At 40.2% G+C, this 19,903-nt stretch overlaps 1 protein-coding gene across 4 annotated transcripts in view; it reads right to left on the bottom strand.

Annotated features, from left to right (window-relative positions):
- Nucleotides 1-19,903, bottom strand: part of LOC132400777 (signal-induced proliferation-associated 1-like protein 2) — a 503,978-nt gene that overhangs the window by 92,737 nt on the left and 391,338 nt on the right. For 3 of the 4 annotated variants that reach the window (XM_059982126.1, XM_059982128.1, XM_059982127.1), the window contains one exon: nucleotides 8,258-8,515. The exons of the other annotated variant lie outside the window; for it this stretch is intronic. In XM_059982126.1, coding sequence (XP_059838109.1) covers nucleotides 8,258-8,515 — 258 coding nt within the window. The remainder of the gene's footprint in view (nucleotides 1-8,257; nucleotides 8,516-19,903) is intronic. 4 annotated transcript variants of the gene reach the window in all.

The raw sequence follows: 19,903 nt of genomic DNA, 5'->3' as shown, positions 1-19,903 counted from the left end.
GAAGTGGCAAACAGAAAGCCACTGTTAAAAAAACTCACATGAAATCTCAGCTAGAGTTTGCCAGAAGGCATGTGGGAGACTTTGGAGTCAGCAGGAAGATGTTTCCATGGTCTGATGAAACCAACATTGAGCTTTTTGGCCATCAGACTAAACACTATGTTTGGCGTAAGCCGAACACCACACATCATCAAAAACACACCATCCCTACCGTGAAGTACGGTGGTGTCTGCATCATGCTGTGGGGACACTTCACTGCAGCAGGCCCTGGAAGGCTTGTGAAGGTAGATGGTAAAATGAATACAGGGAAATCCTGATGCAGTTTGCAAGAGAACTGTGACTTTGGAGAAGTTTGTTTTCCAGCAAGTCAATGACCCCAAGCATAAAGCCAAAGCTACACAGAAATGGCTTAGAAACACCAAAGTTTATGTTATGGAGTGGCCAAGTCAGAGTTCAGACCGCAATCTAATTGAGATTTTGTGGCTGGACTTGAAATGTGCTGTTCATGCACAATCCTCATGCGATCTGACAAAACTTGAACAGTTTTGTAAAGAAAAATTGCCGTGTCTAGTTGTGCAAAGCTGAGACCCATCCCCACAGACTCAAGGTGGTAATTGCTGCCAAATGTGCATCTACTAAATACTGACTTAAAAGAGGTGAATCCTAATGCAATCAATTATTTTGTATTTTATATTTGTAATTAATTTAGATCACTTTGTAGAGATCTATTTTCACTTTGATAGTCTTTTCTGTTGATCAGTGTCAAAAAAGACAAATTAAATCCACTGTGATTCAATGTTGTAAAACAATAAAACATAAAAACTTCCAAGGGGAGATGAATATTTTTTATAGGCACTGTACATACTTACAAGATAATCTGCTGTATATATAGTCACGCTGAACTGTTACTTGTACATTGTTTTATAAGATTGATTTTATATTCATATTTACTGTGTTTTTATACTGTATCTGATCCTAACTAACAATCATTTTGTTCTTCTTTACACTTGTTAACTGAAGAATGACAATAAACAATCTTGAATCTTGAATTTGCCCTTTCTGTTTTGTTCTTGGGCACTAGGAGACTCTAATGCTTTTCCTTCAGACAGGATCTTTTACACCTGCAGGAATAGACAGAGCCTCAGTTCATCAGGAAAGCAGCAACTCAGTATGCATCACTCAAACAGTATTGTAAACTGGAGTGTTAGACTAAATTATCTGCTCCAATCTCCGGAGTGGAAAGCTCAGGGGAAGCAAAATTAATGGTCAGTCCTACATGGACGACTGCTAATGAGTAGCTGGCTAATAGAGGAACTATTTGATTTTCACCAAGATGGAGAAAAGCATAGGTTTAGGAAACATCACAAAACAAAATTCCACTTTCATATAATTTCAAATAAAACCAATTCTTAAAGTCCTGTTGGTGAAGTATTGGATTCAAATACAGGCTATGATGATTTACATTTGAAGTCTTTATTTAGATCAACACACAAAATTTTAGAGGAATTCAGCAGGTCATACCATAAAACATAGGAACAGAACCGGGCCATTCAGCCCAACGAGTCTGCTCCACCATTCCATCATGGCTGATCCCAATCCCATTCAACCCCATACACCTGCCTTCTTGATGCACCTACGGAACTGAATAAGCAGTCGATGTTTCGGGCCAAGATCCTCCTTCAGGACCTGCTGAGTTCCTCTAAGATTTTGTGTGTTTTGCTCTGGATTTTCAGCATCTGGAGAAACTCGTCTTTATTTAGACACAGCTTTACATCGCCCTGTCACTTCACATAAGACCACAAGACATAGGAGCAGAATTAGGTCATTCAGCCCATCAGGTCCACTCTGCCATTTCATCATGGCTGATACTGGATTCTATTCAACTGCACACACCTGGCCTTTCACCATATCTTTTGATGCCCCGATCAATCAGGAATCTATCAACTTTGACTTTAAACATACTCACATACTTGGTCTCCATTGCAGTCTGTGGCAGAGTAGTCCACAGATTCACCAGTCTTTGGCTAAAAAAAATCCTCCTCAGTTCTGTTCTAAAAGGTCTCCCCTCAATTTTGAGGTTGTGCCCTTTAGATCTGGATACCCCGACCAGAGGGAAGATTCTCTCCACTTCCACCTTATCTAGTCCTTTCAACATTCAGTAGGTTTCAATGAGGACCCCCCCCCCCCCCAACACATTCTTCTAAATTCCACTGAGTACAGGCCCAAAGCTGTCAAACATTCCTCATATGTTAACCTCTTCATTCCCAGAATCATGCTTGTGAACCTCCTCTGGACTCTCTCCATGATAATACATTCTTTCTGAGATATGGGGCCCAAAACTGTTGACAATACTCCAAGTGTGGCCTTACTACTGTCTTATAAAGCTTCAGCATGATCTTTTTGTTTTTATATTCTATTCCCCTCAAAATAAATGCCAACATTGCATTTGCCTTCTTTACCACAGACTCATAACCTTCCGGGAGTCTGGCATGAAGACTTCTAAGTCCCTTTGCACCTCTGATGTTTGAGTTTTTTTCGCGTTGCACTATTATTCTTTTTACCAAAATGCATTATCATACATTTCCCAACACTGCCACATTTTTGCCATTCTTCCAATTTGTCCAAGTCCCCCTGCAATCACATTGCTTCCTACCCATTCAAGTATCTTCGTATCATACACCAACTTTGCCACAAAACCATCAATTCCACTATATAAATCACTGACAAACAATGTGAAAAGTAGTGGTCTCAATATGACCCCCTGAAGCACACCACTAGTTACTAGCAGCCAACCAGAAAAGGCCCCCATTCCTCCCCTCCACTCACCGCCTCCTGCGGCCAGCTATTCCTCTGTCCATGTCAGTATACTTCCTGTAACATCATAGGATTTTATCTCGTTAAGCAGCCTCATGTGCCTTCTGAAAATCTAAGTAAATGACATCCACTGCCTTCTTAGACATCTGTGTCTAAATTTGTTTCAGTGTTCTCTGTACTGTGGCTACAATGTACTGTACACTATACTACCATCAAGGCAAGCACCAGGAAAGGAACAGAATACTCTCCCGGGGCTCGAAACATAACAACTCCACAAACAACAAAAAAAGGACAAAGCACATTGGATGATTAACTCCAACTCATCCAGCTCAGCATTAACAACAACTTTCAATTCTTTGATACCTTTAGTTCAATTCAGGATGATAATGAGACTGGGAAAATGGGAGTATCTCAGTGGAGTAAAAGCAGGATAAGTTGACAGGAGCAGAAGGGGGCAGATATTGAAGCAAAGGCTTGAAGGGTGCAGATAGCTGAACGTGTGGTAGAAGAGTGTGGATATCTTGGAGGAATTGACAGGCTCTGATATCTCAGTGGGTTGAGAGTGTGGTTGTAGATAGGTGTGGATGTCATGATGAGGAGATAGTGAAAATCCTGTATCACGAGAGTACCTCTAACAGTGTCTTCATCAGTTCTACATTGCAGTTCATCTTCATATTCTCTTGGCCAATAGATATGAGCCCCCCCACCTGGATCCCGATCTCTATGATGTGTTGCATGGCTTGGCACTTGGCTCAGTTGCTAACACTTGCTGTACCCTTATTTTGGTTGTCTTGTCACCAGTGATCATACTGCACTGATTTTTTTGATGGACCAGAACTGCCAACATTGTTGCCTTCAAATCTGTAATTTTGGGATCAAAACCTACAACAGAACCTTGAGCACGTAAGATTGACAGGCACTTCATTAGTGCTTCTTTGTTTGAAATTCAAATCACCATCTTCCCTTTCCAATAGACAAAAAGAAGTAGGCCCTTTGGCTCACTAAACCTGTATCAGCCATCAAGTACTATCTGCACTAATCCTAAACGCCAACACTATGCCGCCACATTTAATTAATTTATTTATTTAGAGATACAGCATAGTGTCAGCCCAACGAGCCTGTACTGCCTGATAACACCCATGTTACCAATTAACCTACTCACCCATACGGCTTTGGAACGTGAATGGAAACTGAAGCACCCTGAGGAAACCCTCATGATCACAGGGAAAACTTACAAACTCTTTGAAGACAGCGGCAAAATTGAATCTGGGCCGCTGGCACTGTAATAGTGTTATTCTAACCGTGCAGCCCATCCAAAAAGAAGGTATCCAAATTTTCTCCAGTGCTCTAACCAATGTTTAGTCCTGGCTCATTCTTAAAGCTGATCACATTACATCACTCTGTATCTTCACAGCATGGCTTAAAGCATCACTTCCAATCTGGTAGCATTTCACTAAAATTTCCTCAACTGTTACACTATAGCTCCCTGCCTTTCCTCACCATCCATATGGATCAAAAGTCAACTTGCTGCGCAGTTAATGGCGTTTGTGTGGTCTTTTCTAAGATCTATTTCACAAGATTGTTGATAAAGCTTACATGTTGTCCACCATTTATAGCAATCATTCAGATCCAGTCTTAATTGTTAAATTGCTTTCTCACTTGTTTTGTGAAATCAATGCTTAGCAGAGGTAAAGCTTAGATCTGTAAAACCCAAATTTAAATATTTCCACACATTTCTCTTTCAATAATCTGCATTTCTTTGCATTCTATTGTTCTGCTTAATGCTGTGGTTTATTTTATCACTTCCCAAACAATTCCCAAGATTGATTTTGACTCTGAAGTCATTTTTATAAATTATTTATATTCCTTCCTCATGGCAAAATTTTAGCAATTGTTCCTATACTTTGTTACATTTCCTTCTGATTTACAATTGCAATAATATTATTAACAACTTACTGGACCCCATTGAAAATAATTAACACTATTCATTTAATTTTCCTATGTATTAAACTATTTTATTGTGCCTTCACATGGGTTTAATAAATGCGAAGAATATATCTACTTTGTTAAATAGAATAAACAATGCAATATATCGCAAACCTGTCAGCTCAACCCTACATCCAGGTCAGGTCAAATGACAGATCTGATATTTATTCTCTGCAGCTGAGCTAAAATATGCAGTCAGTCTGCAGTTTAACGGCAATGGATTTCATTAGGTCATTCGCCAAACTAGTGTGGGAGAAAGGATTTAGTGTTTCTCTTATTTCACCACTACACACATTTTTTGACAGATTGTAGGCAGTCGATTCCCAAAATAAGCTACTCAACCATATTTTGGAAATATGACACAGCTTGTTTTGACAAGAGAATTTTAATCCTTTGCATTTAACTTCTTATGAGTTATGTGTGAAAGATTATAATTTTATTAGTAACATATACAAAATGCTGGCTAAACTCAGTCCTGATGAAGGGTCTCAGCTCGAAACATCGATTGTTTATTCCTTTCCATAGGAGCTGCTTGACCTGCTGAGCTACAGCAGCATTTTGTGTGCGTTTCTCTGGATTTCCAGCATCTGCAGAATCTCTTGAGTTTATAATTTTGTTTTCAGTTTATTTCTTATCTAAAAATAAGATTAAGAATTTCACACTGGGAAGTAAGTGTTATATTCCAACTATAGATGCCTACTTCATTTTTTTTGGGGGGGGGGAGGAGGGAAAGCAGGCTGAATAGCTTTTAATTGCATTCTCCATCTCTGCCAGCATCACTGCTGTCCACAGGGTTCACATCTCTAACAGTCCAAAGGGAATAATTAACATGAATAGCTCAAGGGCTGGTTAGGTAGAGGAAGTGGTGCAGAGCAAACAGGACAGAATGAAAAGAAATCAATCAATTGGAAATTAACTGCATTGCTTTACAAGCTAGCTCAATCAATAAAAGTCATCAATTTAAATTGCAATTTAAGATCTCCATTTTGATTTCTGCATCCTATTCATTTGATGACAAGTTTATTCTGGGTTTATGTCAATGTGATCCAATTTTGTTCATATAAGGATTGGATAAATACTGGAATGAATGTTAATGGGTTTCTTCTTTCCATTTATTTCAAGACCCACACATTGCAGTGTATGCACTTTTTAAAGTTAATTAAGCAGGCTGTGCCCCTTGTGAAACAGTTGCTAAAGGCTGCTCAAAGGCAGAAGGACTGCAATGGGACCAGAGGGCAAAACAGTGAATTCTCACTGCTTCCCGCACACTGCGCCACAGTATCAATGCAGATTACCTTGCATTTAAACTGGAGGGAATATGAAGTAACAGGGCGGGCAGGAGTTTCACAGACTGAAAATGCAGCCTGCAAAGTTTCAATGCTCGCACTCTGTGCAGATCCTGTTGAGAATTGATGTGAACATGGATAGGTGCCAGAAAGTTTGGTTATGCTACCCCAGTCAAGAAGCTAGAGAGAAGAGAGGGAAAAATAACTGGATAGCTTCCCAAAGATGTAAGGTACATTGGACTTTTTGCTCCCTAAGTAAAGCAACTTAATGAAAGATCCCACCCACCCTGAATGTTCTCTTTCTCCCCTCTCCCATCAGATGGAAGATACAAATGCCTGAAAAATGGTAGAACCAGGCTCAAGGACAGCTTCTCCTCCACTGTTATAAGGCTATTGAATGGTTCCCTCGAACAATAAGACACACTCCTGACAGTCTGTTTCATTATGATCTCACATTTTGTCTACCTGCACTGCACTTTTCCTGTAGCTCTTCCACTTTGTTCTGGATTGTCACTGTTTTACTTGGTTCTAGCTCAATATACATGTAATGATTTGATCTGTATGAAAAGCATGCAAGACAAACTTTTTAGAGTATCTTAGTAAATATGACAATAATAAACCAATACCAATATATTAACAAACTTTAACAAATTGAGCAGCAGGCTGATGCGCCTTTCTCTGTAGCTGTTACACTACCCTGCATTCTGTTATTGCTTTACTTGGTGCTACCTGAATGCCTGTGAATGAATTAAACTGAATGAACAGAATGCAAGACAAGCTTTTCACTGTACCTTGGAACACGCAACAACAATAAACCAATTTTAATTCCTCCTCAGTAGACCCTGCTCAACTTGAATTTCTCTTTCCTGGCAGGGTCAACATCCATAATATCCATTTATGAATCATCTTGGGGAGAGTTTTTGTTTACATTCAACAGCAGACATTTCATTGTAAATTTGCTATTGGGATCCAACAATACATAGCTTTTATTCACATCCCCCAAAATGCTGACCCTCCATACTGCCCAGCTGATTATTGGATGCTTTTGTGTACAAATTGACTGCTTGTTTTCATCAGGCTCTTGAACCAGAGGGGATAACTTCACTCACGCAACCTATAGACTCACTTTCAAGGGCTCTGAGACTCGAGTTCTCAGCATTTTTGTCAGTCTGTCTATCTATCTATTTATTCATCCAACTATCCATCTTTTGTTTTGGTATTTGCACAGATTGTCTTCTTTTCCACAACGGTTGATTGCCAGTCTGTGTGTTTTTTCAACGGTTCTACTGTATTTCTTTATTTTACTGTGAGTGCCTGCAAAAAAATGAACCTGAGTAGTATATGATGACATATACACCTTTTGATAATAATTTTACTTTGAACTTTGAAAAGTGATGGGACATTACATAATGCAAGTTCTTTATTTTCTGCCTTCAACAGTGTCCCAAACTCTAATGACTGTAATTCTGAATGCTGTTTGTGGTAAATGGGAACTATTCTCACACAAATATTTCCCTCCAGTGCCAGTGGTCAAAAGCAATGTTGATTCCAAAGGAAAGAGACATCCTCTGCCTTGCCTTCTAACAGTTATATCTGACTCTGCAAACAAGTGTGTAAGATGGAAAATCAAGGGGTTGCAACATTGATCAGAGGGTAAATCATTGCAAAGTTTGTATTCTCTCTCTCCCTTGGCCCAAACTACAAGTAGTACATCTGGATTGGTGCTGGTATTTTTAAATATATTTGTCTCTTCTGACAAACAGGGGCCCTAGAGAGATATGAACATCATTCCACTGAGATAAATATTTACCCTTGCAAGTTCACTTACAAGCACATTCATAAATGAATACAGAAAACATCTGAGAACACTTTAAATTCTTCAATGGAATACAAATAGCTAAATAAATCATCGGTGCAACTGCTGTCAAGATTTACCTTTGCTCCCCCCTAAAGCTAGTCTGCTGTTAGACAATTCACAGCTGTCTCTCCTTCAGACCACACTCATTTTGGTTGCTAGCATAGTGGGGTTTCTGTATTAAATTCACCCCCAAAGCTTTGTGCACCATTCGGTATCGCATGCAATTAGCAAGAGAGCTTTATTTGCAGCCCTTCGTGTTGGCTGTGGTCCTAGAGAGGCAAAATTCCAGCAGTACAATAAAAATTAAGAATACTACCTCATGCCATCTGGCAGCTTTCTGTCAAAGGAAGTACTGCGAGGGATAGCTGTGTGGATCTGCTGCAACATTTGCTGAGATTGGAGTCTGTCAGCTGCTCCTTGTATGGGGGAGGACCTGGAGACTGGTTGCCCTGCAGGTGTGGCTACTCGATGCCATGTGGTGTTTCTTCTGAAGGGGGTCTTGAACTCACAAGGTGTGCCTTCATTGTCCACTTTGTATTCAACCATCGGTATCCTATACAGTTCAGAGCAGCCTCTGTCACACAAAGGATAGTTGGTTTGTTAGATAAGCATACAATAATCTTGAGTAGAAAACAACCTCCCCTTCCTTCCACACAGTGTCAGAGACAAAGAATTAGAATTACAATAATGAAACACAAAATACAAATGACATGGCTGTCCAAAAGGGATGACCTTGTTTCTTATGATTAAAGCAGACCTCATAACATGTAGGTTCAGATGCAGCTGGCTGGACTGAACATACTGGGAGGTATTCATGTAGCACCAGATTTAATCCTTTGAATAATGCAAAATAAATCCAGGTGTACAGAATATAGCTATTCATCATTCTTCATTGTCTTTCTACGAATACCAGAGTTGAAAATAACTGAGTGTCAGAAGTAGAGATCTGACTGTGTTGGGCTATTTACTCTCTCCCATTGATCTAAAACATATGTTCAATTAATGAATGAGCTTCGACCTCATTTATAACTTACACTTCTGTACTCTCATTGACATGAGCCAAGTGGGATGTTGGGTGTTGGGGAAGGGGGAGGTTAGGGTTGCCATATGTGACATGTGAATAACACAAGATACCACAGCTGTTTCAGAAATATATTTTTAGCACAAGCATGATGGAACTAAATATGCTTACCATCTGAAAAATTGTAACCCCTCACACAACGTGAGCCAGCTAGGCTCGAGCAAGCTGTAGTTAATGCACTCACTCACGGCATGGTAGCACAGTGACTAGTGCAATGCATTATAGCAGCCAGCTGTAAGATCAGGGTTCAACTCCTGCCACTGTCTGTAAGGAGCTTGCGTGTTATCCTCACGACGGCGTGGATTTCCTCTGGTGCTCCAGTTTCCTCCCACATTCCATTACATACAGTTAAGGTTAGCCAGACGTGGGCATGCTAAATTGGTGCCAGAAATGTAGCCATACTTGTAGGATGCCTAGCAAAATCTTTGTTGATTTGACATGACACAAATGATGCATTTCACTGTATGTCTCGATGTACATGTGACATATAAAGCTTATCAACCATATTTCCCATTCCTCACTATAAGGATCTGCAAACCTTTGACAAAACTCCTGGAAGCAGAGTCAAAGAAATGATGGTGAAATCTGCTCTAGTCCCTACTGCAGTTAAAGAAGATATCTACAAAGTTGCTGGCACATAATAGAGTTATGAGATAGTGCACTCTCCTCCAACTCAGATCTTGCAAAATCCAAACTACTCAAATGTTAATACTGGGCAGAGTGTCCACCAATTTAAACATGACAGCCATATAAAGTGGTGAACTCAACTTTTATTGAGAAAATGCCAATCTGCTTTGTACTGCATATATAACATATAGTCATGAGAACTCTTATCCTTGGTGTGAAAATGTCCTGCAAAAATGTGAAGATATTTCTTATATATGACTAACCACATCAAAACAGAAGAAATGGGATGTCAATATATAGGGTGGAATACATTACAGATGAAGGCCCTTGAGTTTATCATGCCCATACTTGCTTACAAAATGACTGGGTCCAATTCGAACACAGAGGGTAGAAATCTACAGCACGATACAGGCCCTTCGGCCCAAAATGTTGTGTCAACCATGCAATCTACTCGAGAAACTGCCTAGAATTTCCCTACCACATAGTCTATTTTTCTAAGCTCCATGTATCTAGCTAAGAGCCTTTTCAAAGACCCTATTGTATTGCCATGCATTCCATGGACCTACCACTGTCTGTGTGCAAAACGTACCTCTCACATCCCTGTTGTACCTACTTCCAAGAACCTTAAAACTATGCCACCTTGTGATAGCCATTTCAGCCCTGGGAAAACACCCTCTGGCGATCCCCATGGTCAATGCCTCTCATCATCTTATACAACTCTAGCAGGTCGCTTCTCATCTTTTTCACTCCAAGGAGAAAAGACCAAGAGAGCACCACTTCCGTCTGTCAAGCAGTGCCCCGACTGGCAACATTTCTGTGGGGTCTTGCACTGTATTGTTTGGTGGAGTTCTGGCTTCTGTTTGTTGCCAGGGGTCAATCCTGTATGTTTGGGGGGATGTTCCGTATGGTAGTTCCTCGATTGTAGCAAAGCTTTTCCTCAATTTTAGGCAGTTGGAAACTGACACATGACGATGTAGTGGGTGCCATGGATCCGAGTTCTGTTAATCTTTTTCAATTTTTGTTGTAGTGTGTCTTTGGATCTCTGGGGGAGCAATGCCTGCAAGTCTATAAATGATCTTACTGGGTGTGGGGCGCAGTGGGCCCGTGATTATTCAGCAGGCTTTGTTAATCAATGGGTCTATTTTCTTCACATGGGCTGATCTGCCCCACACAGGTGCACAGTATTCTGTAGGTGCACAGCAGAGTGCCAGGGCAGTTGATCCAAGTGTGTGAGCATTAGCTCCCCATTTTGTTCCTGCTAATTTTTTCAACAGGGAATTGCAAGAACCAACTTTCCCTTGTAGTTTTTGGGTGTGGGTGGCAAATAAGAGGATCCTATTCAGTGTCATGCCCAGGTAAATTGGAGTTGGATGGTACTCGAGCTCCTTCCCACTCCAGAAGATCTTGAGTTTCCGAGCTGCTTCTCGGTTCCTCAGGTGGAATGCACACACTTGAGTTTCTGATGAATTTGGGTTCAGAGACCTTTTATTTATAATACTACTTCATTGCTTTGAGGACTGCTGTAAGTCATACTTCAACTTTTTGGAAGGAGTTAGCTTGTGTTGCTATGCATAGGTCACCTGCATAGATAAACCTGCGTGTGCTAAGAAAGGTTGGTTGGTTGTTTGTGTAAACATTAAATAGTAGAGGTGCCAGGACTGATCCCTCTGGAGGTCCGTTCTTTTGTGGACGTCAACTACTCTTAATTCCATTCATTTCTACATAAAATCTGCAATTTTCTAGGAGGCTTCTTATTATTTTGACCGTGGTTTCATTCTTTAACATTTTTGATAATTTCAGTAGAAGCTTCCATAAGTCATAGAGTCATACACTGCTGTAAAGTCAATGAATACTGCCCCTGTAATTTGTCGCATTTCAAAGCCATCCTCAATATACTGGCAACACACACAAAATGCTGGTGGAACACAGCAGGCCAGGCAGCATCTATAAGGAGAAGCACTGTCGAAGTTTCGGGCCGAGACCCTTCGTCAGTATACTGGGTTAAGTTCAGGACTTGACCGCAGCAAGAGCGGCCTGGCCTGATCCCGGCTTGGTCTTGTTAGAGGATCTTCGACTAAGGGGGATATTCTTTTCAGTGTGAGTCTCTCGTAGAATTTATAAAGGCTGCAGAGCAAGGAAATCAGTCTGTAATTTTCAGGAATGTTGGGGTCTTTATTGGGTTTTAGAAGAGCAATAACTTTGGCTCTTCTCCACTTTTTAAGTATTTTTAATGATCTTAGGCAACAGTTAAAAAGGGACAGAAGCCAGTGGAGTGCTTTAGGTCCAAGATGCTTAAAGAATTCATTAAGAATCCCATCTATGCCAGTAGCTTTGTTGGATTGTAGCTGTGATACTTCATCCTTTAATTCTTCTAGGGTGAGAGGTGGGAAGTTCTTATTCCCATTTGAAAGAGCTGGCTCCATCTCCTGATGTTCCTTTTTCTTTTGCCTCCGTTCCTTGTTATTTGGTCAACCATTTAGTATTAGTTGGTGGGCAACCTGATCGGATGTTACCACAGCAATTCTCTGTGGTGGTCTATTGTCTGACTTGAGTTTCCGAACAGTTGCCCATGCCTTCTTACTGTTCTCAGTCATGTCTGTGTTTTCTATCAGTTCCTGCCAACGCTGTTGTCTCTCTTGGCTCATTAGGGACAATACTGACTCTCCCATTTCAATTGTGTTTTGACCAAACAGGTCTTGGTCATATAAGTTGACATACTCATCATAACTTTGCTTGATATCATTAGTCAATCCCTGAATATATTTGGTTCTGCAGCCTCTAGGCATGTTCTGCTGTGCTACTTTCCAGATTAGTCAGACAAATTCATCATAATGATCAGGTTCTGGTGTTATGGTATTGATAAGTTTATCAAGAGATTCTGCGAAAAATGTCTAATTCGCTTTTCTCAGGTTAAATCTTGGTAGGTACTTTCATGGTACAGGTCTCAAAACTGGAAGTGATTCTACCTGGACTGGACGGTGTTGGGATTTGGGTATATGTTGGAGGACTGTACGTGTGAAGAGGTTGGAGCTTGTCAAGGTAACAAAGGCAAGGTTTAGGGTGTATCCTTTTCTCCATCTGGCACTTGTGAAGGTAGGGGTGTCCTTTGACTTGTATAGTAGCTCAAGGATGTTGTTTAGAGCCCATGATACAACTTCTTCTCCATTTGCATCGTCATCTTCGTATCCCCAGTTGGTGCTATGGCCGTTAAAGTCACCAATAATGAGGTACATTTTGTCCTGGAGATCTAGGTTAGGTGGTCACATGAATGGTTTATTAGGGGGTTTGTAGACCAAGATGATATTTATGTGTTTTGTTTCAACTTTCAGAAGTTCCATTGAGCCAGCTTGGATGTTTGCTGTGCTCATTACTATAGATTTATCTTTAACAAAGATTGCACTTCCATAAGTTTGGCTAGGAGTGTCAATAGCCAAGTGCTTTCCTGGCACATAGGGTTGGTTGCTCAGCCTATGAGTTTCTTGTTTGCACAAGATGTTCGGTTTTAAGTTTGCCAGGATTTCTGCTTTACTGTGGCTGAAGCCTTCGAAGTTGTGGCCAACGATTTTCAAGATTTCCAGTGGACCAAGGGTTTATCCTTTTACCATCCACTGGATCCCTGGTCTATAATTTCCTGGGTTATCTCTACTCTCTTTCTTGAACAAGGGAACAACATTTGCAACCTTCCGATCCTCTTGTACTTCTCCCGTCCTTATTGATGATGTAAAGATCATTGCCAGAGGCTCAGGAACCTCCTCCCTCGCATCCCACAGTAGCCTGGGGTACATCTCATCCAGCCCTGACAACTTATCCAACTTAATACCTTTCAAAAGCTCCAGCACGTCCTCGTTCTTAATGTCTGTATACTCAAGCATTTCAGTCTGCTGTAAGTCATCCCCACAACTGCCAAGGTCCTTTTCAGTGGTGAATACTGAAGCAAAGTATTTATTAAGTACCTCCACTACTTCCTCCGTCTCTATGCATGTTTCCACTATTGCTCCTGATTGGTCCTATTCTCACATGGTTCATCCTCTTGCTCTTCACATACTTGTAGAATGCCTTGGAGTTTTCCTTAATCCTGCCCACCAAGGCCTTTTCATGGTCCCCTCTCTTAATTTCATTCTTGAGCTCCTTTCTGTCAGCCTTGTAATTTTCTAGAGCTTTAACAGTACCTAGTTTATTGAACCTTTTGTAAGCTTTTCTTTCATTTTAACTAGGTTTTCTACATCCTTTGTACACCATGGTTCTTTCACCTTACCATCCTTTCCATTACACTCTGGTCTTTTCCCAAATGCTGCAAAACTTTCTCTTAAGTCTCCGATACTTCCACTTTCTAACTAATTTAAGTGACCATAATTATTTTTAGTCGACATTTCACATTGTAACATATGTTTGTGCAGAGTAGTTTTTCTGCTTGCTGTGTAAAATCTCCTGTTTGTGAACGGTGCTCTGAATATGCCTCGTTATTCATTCATGAACAACAGATCACTAGTAGCAATATTTCTACCTTCTCTATATAACCATATAACAATCACAGCACGGAAATAGGCCATCTTGGCCCTCCTAGTCCGTGCCGCACCCTTAATCTCACCTAGTACCACCTACCCGCACTAAGCCCATAACCCTCCACACCTTTCCTGTCCATATACCTATCCAATTTTACCTTAAATGACACAACTGAACTGGCCTCTACTACTTCTACAGGAAGCTCATTCCACACAGCTATCACTCTTTGAGTAAAGAAATACCCCCTCGTGTTTCCCTTAAACTTCTGCCCCCTAACTCTCAAATCATGTCCTCTAGTTTGAATCTCCCCTACTCTCAATGGAAACAGCCTGTTCACGTCAACTCTATCTATCCCTCTCAAAATTTTAAATACCTCGATCAAATCCCCCCTCAACCTTCTACGCTCCAATGAATATAGACCTAACTTGTTCAACCTTTCTCTGTAACTTAATTGCTGAAACCCAGGTAACATCCTAGTAAATCGTCTCTGCACTCTCTCTAATTTATTGATATCTTTCCTATAATTCGGTGACCAGAACTGCACACAATATTCCAAATTTGGCCTTACCAATGCCTTGTACAACTTTAGCATTACATCCCAACTTCTGTACTCAATGCTTTGATTTATAAAGGTCAGCGTTCCAAAAGCCCTCTTCACCACCCTATCTACATGAGACTCCACTTTCAGGGAACTATGCACAGTTATTCCTAGATCTCTCTGTTCCTCTGCATTCCTCAATGCCCTACCATTTACTCTGTATGTTCTATTTGGATTATTCCTGCCAAAATGTAGAACCTCACACTTCTCAGCATTAAACTCCATCTGCCAACGTTCAGCCCATTCTTCTAACCGGCATAAATCTCCCTGCAAGCTTTGAAAATCCACCTCATTATCCACAACACCTCCTACCTTAGTATCATCGGCATACTTACTAATCCAATTTACCACCCCATCATCCAAATCATTTATGTATATTACAAACAACATTGGGCCCAAAACAGATCCCTGAGGCACCCCGCTAGTCACCGGCCTCCATCCCGATAAACAATTATCCACCACTACTCTCTGGCATCTCCCATCTAGCCACTGTTGAATCCATTTTATTACTCCAGCATTAATACCTCACGACTGAACCTTCTTAACTAACCTTCCATGTGGAACTTTGTCAAAGGCTTTGCTGAAGTCCATATAGACTACATCCACTGCCTTACCCTCGTCAACATTCCTCGTAACTTCTTCAAAAAATTCAATAAGGTTTGTCAAACATGACCTTCCACGCACAAATCCATGCTGGCTACTTCTAATCAGATCCCGTCTATCCAGATAATTATAAATACTATCTCTAAGAATACTTTCCATTAATTTACCCACAACTGATGTCAAACTGACAGGTCTATAATTGCTAGGCTTCCTTCTAGAACCCTTTTTAAACAATGGAACCACATGAGCAATACGCCAATCCTCCGGCACAATCCCCGTTTCTAATGACATATTAAAGATCTCTGTCAGAGCTCCTGCTATTTCTACACAAACTTCCCTCAAGGTCCTGGGGAATATCCTGTCAGGACCCGGAGATTTATCCACTTTTAAATTTCTTAAAAACGCCAGTACCTCCACCTCTTTAATTGTCATAGGTTCCATAACTTCCTTACTTGTTTCCCACACCTTAGACAATTCAATATCCTTCTCCTTAGTGAATACCGAAGAGAAGAAATCATTCAAAATCTCTCCCATCTCCTTCGGTTCCACACATAGCTGACCACTCTGATTCTCTAAGGGGCCAATTTTATCCCTCACTATCCTCTTGCTTTTAATATAACTGTAGAAACCTTTGTCTAAATCCTTCATAATTTAAAAAATCAGAATCAATATATTGCAAGTTCTGCTGATTTTTCTTTGTAATTATATTTCCTCAACATTATAGAATGATTGCCCTATTATCTTCTTCAAAGCCTCAACTTCTAACTTCAGGATCAGAATTGGGTTTATTATCACTGGTATGTGACGTGAAATTTTATAACTTAGCAGAAGCAGTTCGATGCAATACATAATCTAGAGGAGAGAAAAAATAAAATAAAGATAATAACAATAATAAATAAACAAGTAAATCAATTACTGTATACATATATAGAACAGATTTTAAAAAGTGCAAAAAACAGAAATACTGTATTTTTTTTTAAAGTGAGGTAGAGTTCAAAGGTTCAATGTACTTTTAGGAATCAGATGGCAGAGGGGAAGAAGCTATTCCTGAATTGCTGAGTATGTGCCTTCAGGCTTCTGTACCTCCTACATGATGGTAACTGTAAGAAAAGGACAAGCCCTGGGTGTTGGAGGTCCTTAATAAAAGACACTGCTTTTCTGAGGCACTGCTCCCTGCAGACGTCCTGGGTACTTTGTAGGCTACTAACTTGTGACTTGTTCTGCTTAGCTGCCACCAAGTCATAAAATATCTGAGGGCTTTGCTATTGGGAGATGCTACCCTGCTCTGTGCCTTGTCTACTTCATTAGTTAGACTAAGGCTGGGGGATGGTCCCATGGAAAATTATGAGCCTCATATGTAGCTATCATTCTTGTTGAAACACAACCCATAAAATGCAACTGCGAGAACTTCACCATAATTTTCCCTTTTAAAAAGGGTAAAAAATTAATTTAAAAAACAGTGAGGGCTGTACCATTTGCAATGGCAATGTATTTAAGCACTCTGGCAGGACTGATTATGCAAGTGATACTGCGAATACCTTGGATCAATAGTTCCTCTTCATTGTTGGAGCTGGTTAATCCTCCAAACCAAATTTCTGATTAAATAATTATGATTTTGTTCCAAAAGTGTCAGTGTTTCAATTAGAAATTCAGGACTAAGTATTGTTGTAAACAATTTGATTTCTAAAAGTAGCCTTTGAGGGGAAGAGGGATAGAACTCCTTCTGATCATTAACAGACTGATGGCATTCAATTCCAAGTACAAAAAAAGAGGTTCAGTGAAATTAAAAGAGAAGGAAAGGATTAGTGAGAGAAATAGAGAATGTTTTAGAGATGGACAGAGAGAGGGGAGGGCAGGGAGGGAGGGCAAGAGAGTAAAATAAAATTAAACAGATGGGAAACAATGGCAGAAAAGGTGAATGAAAGAACGGGGGAGGGAAAATAAGAGAATTAGATTTATGGTTACATTTTCAACATAGTTCAATACTCAACTCAGACAAATATGATCCTCGGTTCAGAAAACAGAAAGCCCCAAATAAGTAAATCCCAGAAGAATGAATGGATAATTTAGGTAAGTCAAGCTTTCCGATTCTGTGAAAGCACAACCAAAGAATACCAAACACAAGAACAGTCATCAGAAACCACTGGGTGATGAATGTTACTCAATTTCTATTAGCAGTGATTAGGAAGGCTTTAAAACATTTCTAGATTTACTGTGAACTCCTTTTATTACTTTTTCATGACTGCGACTCTCATGATTTAACAACTGAATCACTAAGATTCCTTACCCGAAATCTGAAGTGTTATTGCTTGTTAATGTTAAATTGATAAGCATGAAACACAGATATCTATATAAGAAAATCTTCAAAATTTCAGACACTTTATAACATAGAACAGTAAAGCACAGTACTGGCCCTACAACAAATAGTGTGTGCCAACCTTTTAACCTGCTTGACAATTAATCTAGCCCTTTCCCCCTACACCGCCCATGACCCTCCATTTCTTATCATCCATGTGTCTATTGAGGATTCTCATATATACCCCTAATGTATCAGCCTTAACACTGCCACTGGCAGTACCTTCCAGACATTTACCACTCTCTGTAAAAAACCTACCTCTGACATCTTCCCTAAACCTTCCTCTACTCACCTTAAAAGGGTGTTCTCTGGTATTAACTATTGCTGCATTGAGAAAAAAAGGCACTGACTGCCTACTCTATCTACCTCTCTTATAATCTTATACACCACTATCAAGTCGCCACCATTCCTTCTTCACTCCAAAGATAAAAAATCCTAGCCCACTCCACCTTTCCTTATAAGACATATTCTCTATTTCAGGCATCATCTTGATAAAATTCCTCTGCACCCTCTCTAAAGCTTTCACTGAGCACATTACTCTATTTTTTGAACACAACTCCAAATTCATTGGCTAAGAGGTACCATGCTGCACAGCTAGGAAATTTAAAATATGCAAGCATAGCAGAAAACTGCTTGCATTTTTTTTGCACAGATCACCTATTATTGAATCATTGGACTAGACTTCTGGGGGAAAATATGAATGCTTATGTTTTCTAATTACAAATCTCAGCATTTGTCTTCTTGTTGAACACAGAATATGTCAGTAAACTACTTTAAACTTAATTTTATGAATTATGAAACATCTTTATGTTGGCAGGTCAACCATCAATAACAGTACTGAGACTATGTTTGCAATGAACATTTCCCCTGCTACCAATTACTGTAGAAGAGAGCATAAAAATGCATGCTGATGGGAAGTAGATACTGGAAGATTATTCAGCATAATTGGAACTTCTGTCTGAGCTGCAAGATTGTGGATTCAAATCCTGCTCCAAGATGATACCATATATACTAGGCTGACATTGCAGTAACATGCAAAGATTGAAGGAACTCAGTAGGTCAGGCAGCATCGATGGAGGGAAATGACCTGTCAACCCCTTAGGTCCTTAACTTCCTCATCAGGAGACCACAGTCAGTACACTTGGTAATAACATCTCTCCCCGCTGATAATCAACACAGACGCAGCTCAAGGACATGTTTTTAGCCCACTGCTCAATTCTCTCTACACTCATGACTGCGTAGCTAAGCATAGCTCAAATAGCATCTATAACTTTGCAGATAATACCACTGTTGTTGGTGACTCTGATGGCAATGAAATGGTGTATAGGAGTGAGATAGATCAGCTGGTTTGAGTGGCATCACCACAACAACCTCACACTCAATATTGACAAGACCAGTGAATTGATTATGGGCTTCAGGAAGGGGAATTTGAGAGATTATGCACCAGCCCTCATTGATGGGTCAGCAGTGGAAAGGGTGCGAAGCTTTAAGTTCCTGGGTATCAATATCTTAGAAGATTTATCTTGGTTCCAATACATTAGGTATTATTACTTCAGCATATGACAACAAACATGATTTTGACTTCATGAGGTTGCCATGGAAGTTGCAAATTATACAAGTGTTGTTTATGACTAGGTGCACTTTGGGGAAATTCCCTCTTCTCATTACTGCCATCAAGGTGGAGGTATAGGAGCCTGAAGGTCCACACTCAATGATTTAGGAACAGTTCCTTCCCCTCCACCATCATTTTTCTGAATGGCCCATGAACTGCAAGATTAATTTCTTTTCATTGCATTATTTATTTTGTAATTTACAGTCATTTTTATGTTTTGCATTGTACTGATATCGATAAACAAAAAATTTCAATACACACTGTATCAATCAGCAATAATGAACCTGATTCTGATTCTGAGTATGTTATGCAGGCAAACTCTTGCTCTGCCTGTTCCAGTGGGCTGAAGGAGGAGATGGTTAGGTTTCTGCTTCACTCCAAGTTAGCATTTGTGTGAACTTCCTATCCAGCTGTGATGAGAAAACTGGGATGTGTCAGAGTCAGCGGCAGTGTGAAACGATCCTCTAGTGAGAGAAATGCAAGTGACGGTGTCCATGACATCTAAGGGCAAATCAGTCAGGCACATGTGTGTGCCTGTGGTCGCAGGAGACCATAGAACTTGGAGATGATAAAGAGTGCAGA

This window comes from Hypanus sabinus, chromosome 10, assembly GCF_030144855.1.
Source record: "Hypanus sabinus isolate sHypSab1 chromosome 10, sHypSab1.hap1, whole genome shotgun sequence".
NCBI classification, from domain to species: Eukaryota; Metazoa; Chordata; class Chondrichthyes; order Myliobatiformes; family Dasyatidae; genus Hypanus; species Hypanus sabinus.
The sequence above is the reverse complement of the archived record's forward strand: the minus strand, read 5'-3'. Positions and strand labels throughout refer to the sequence as shown.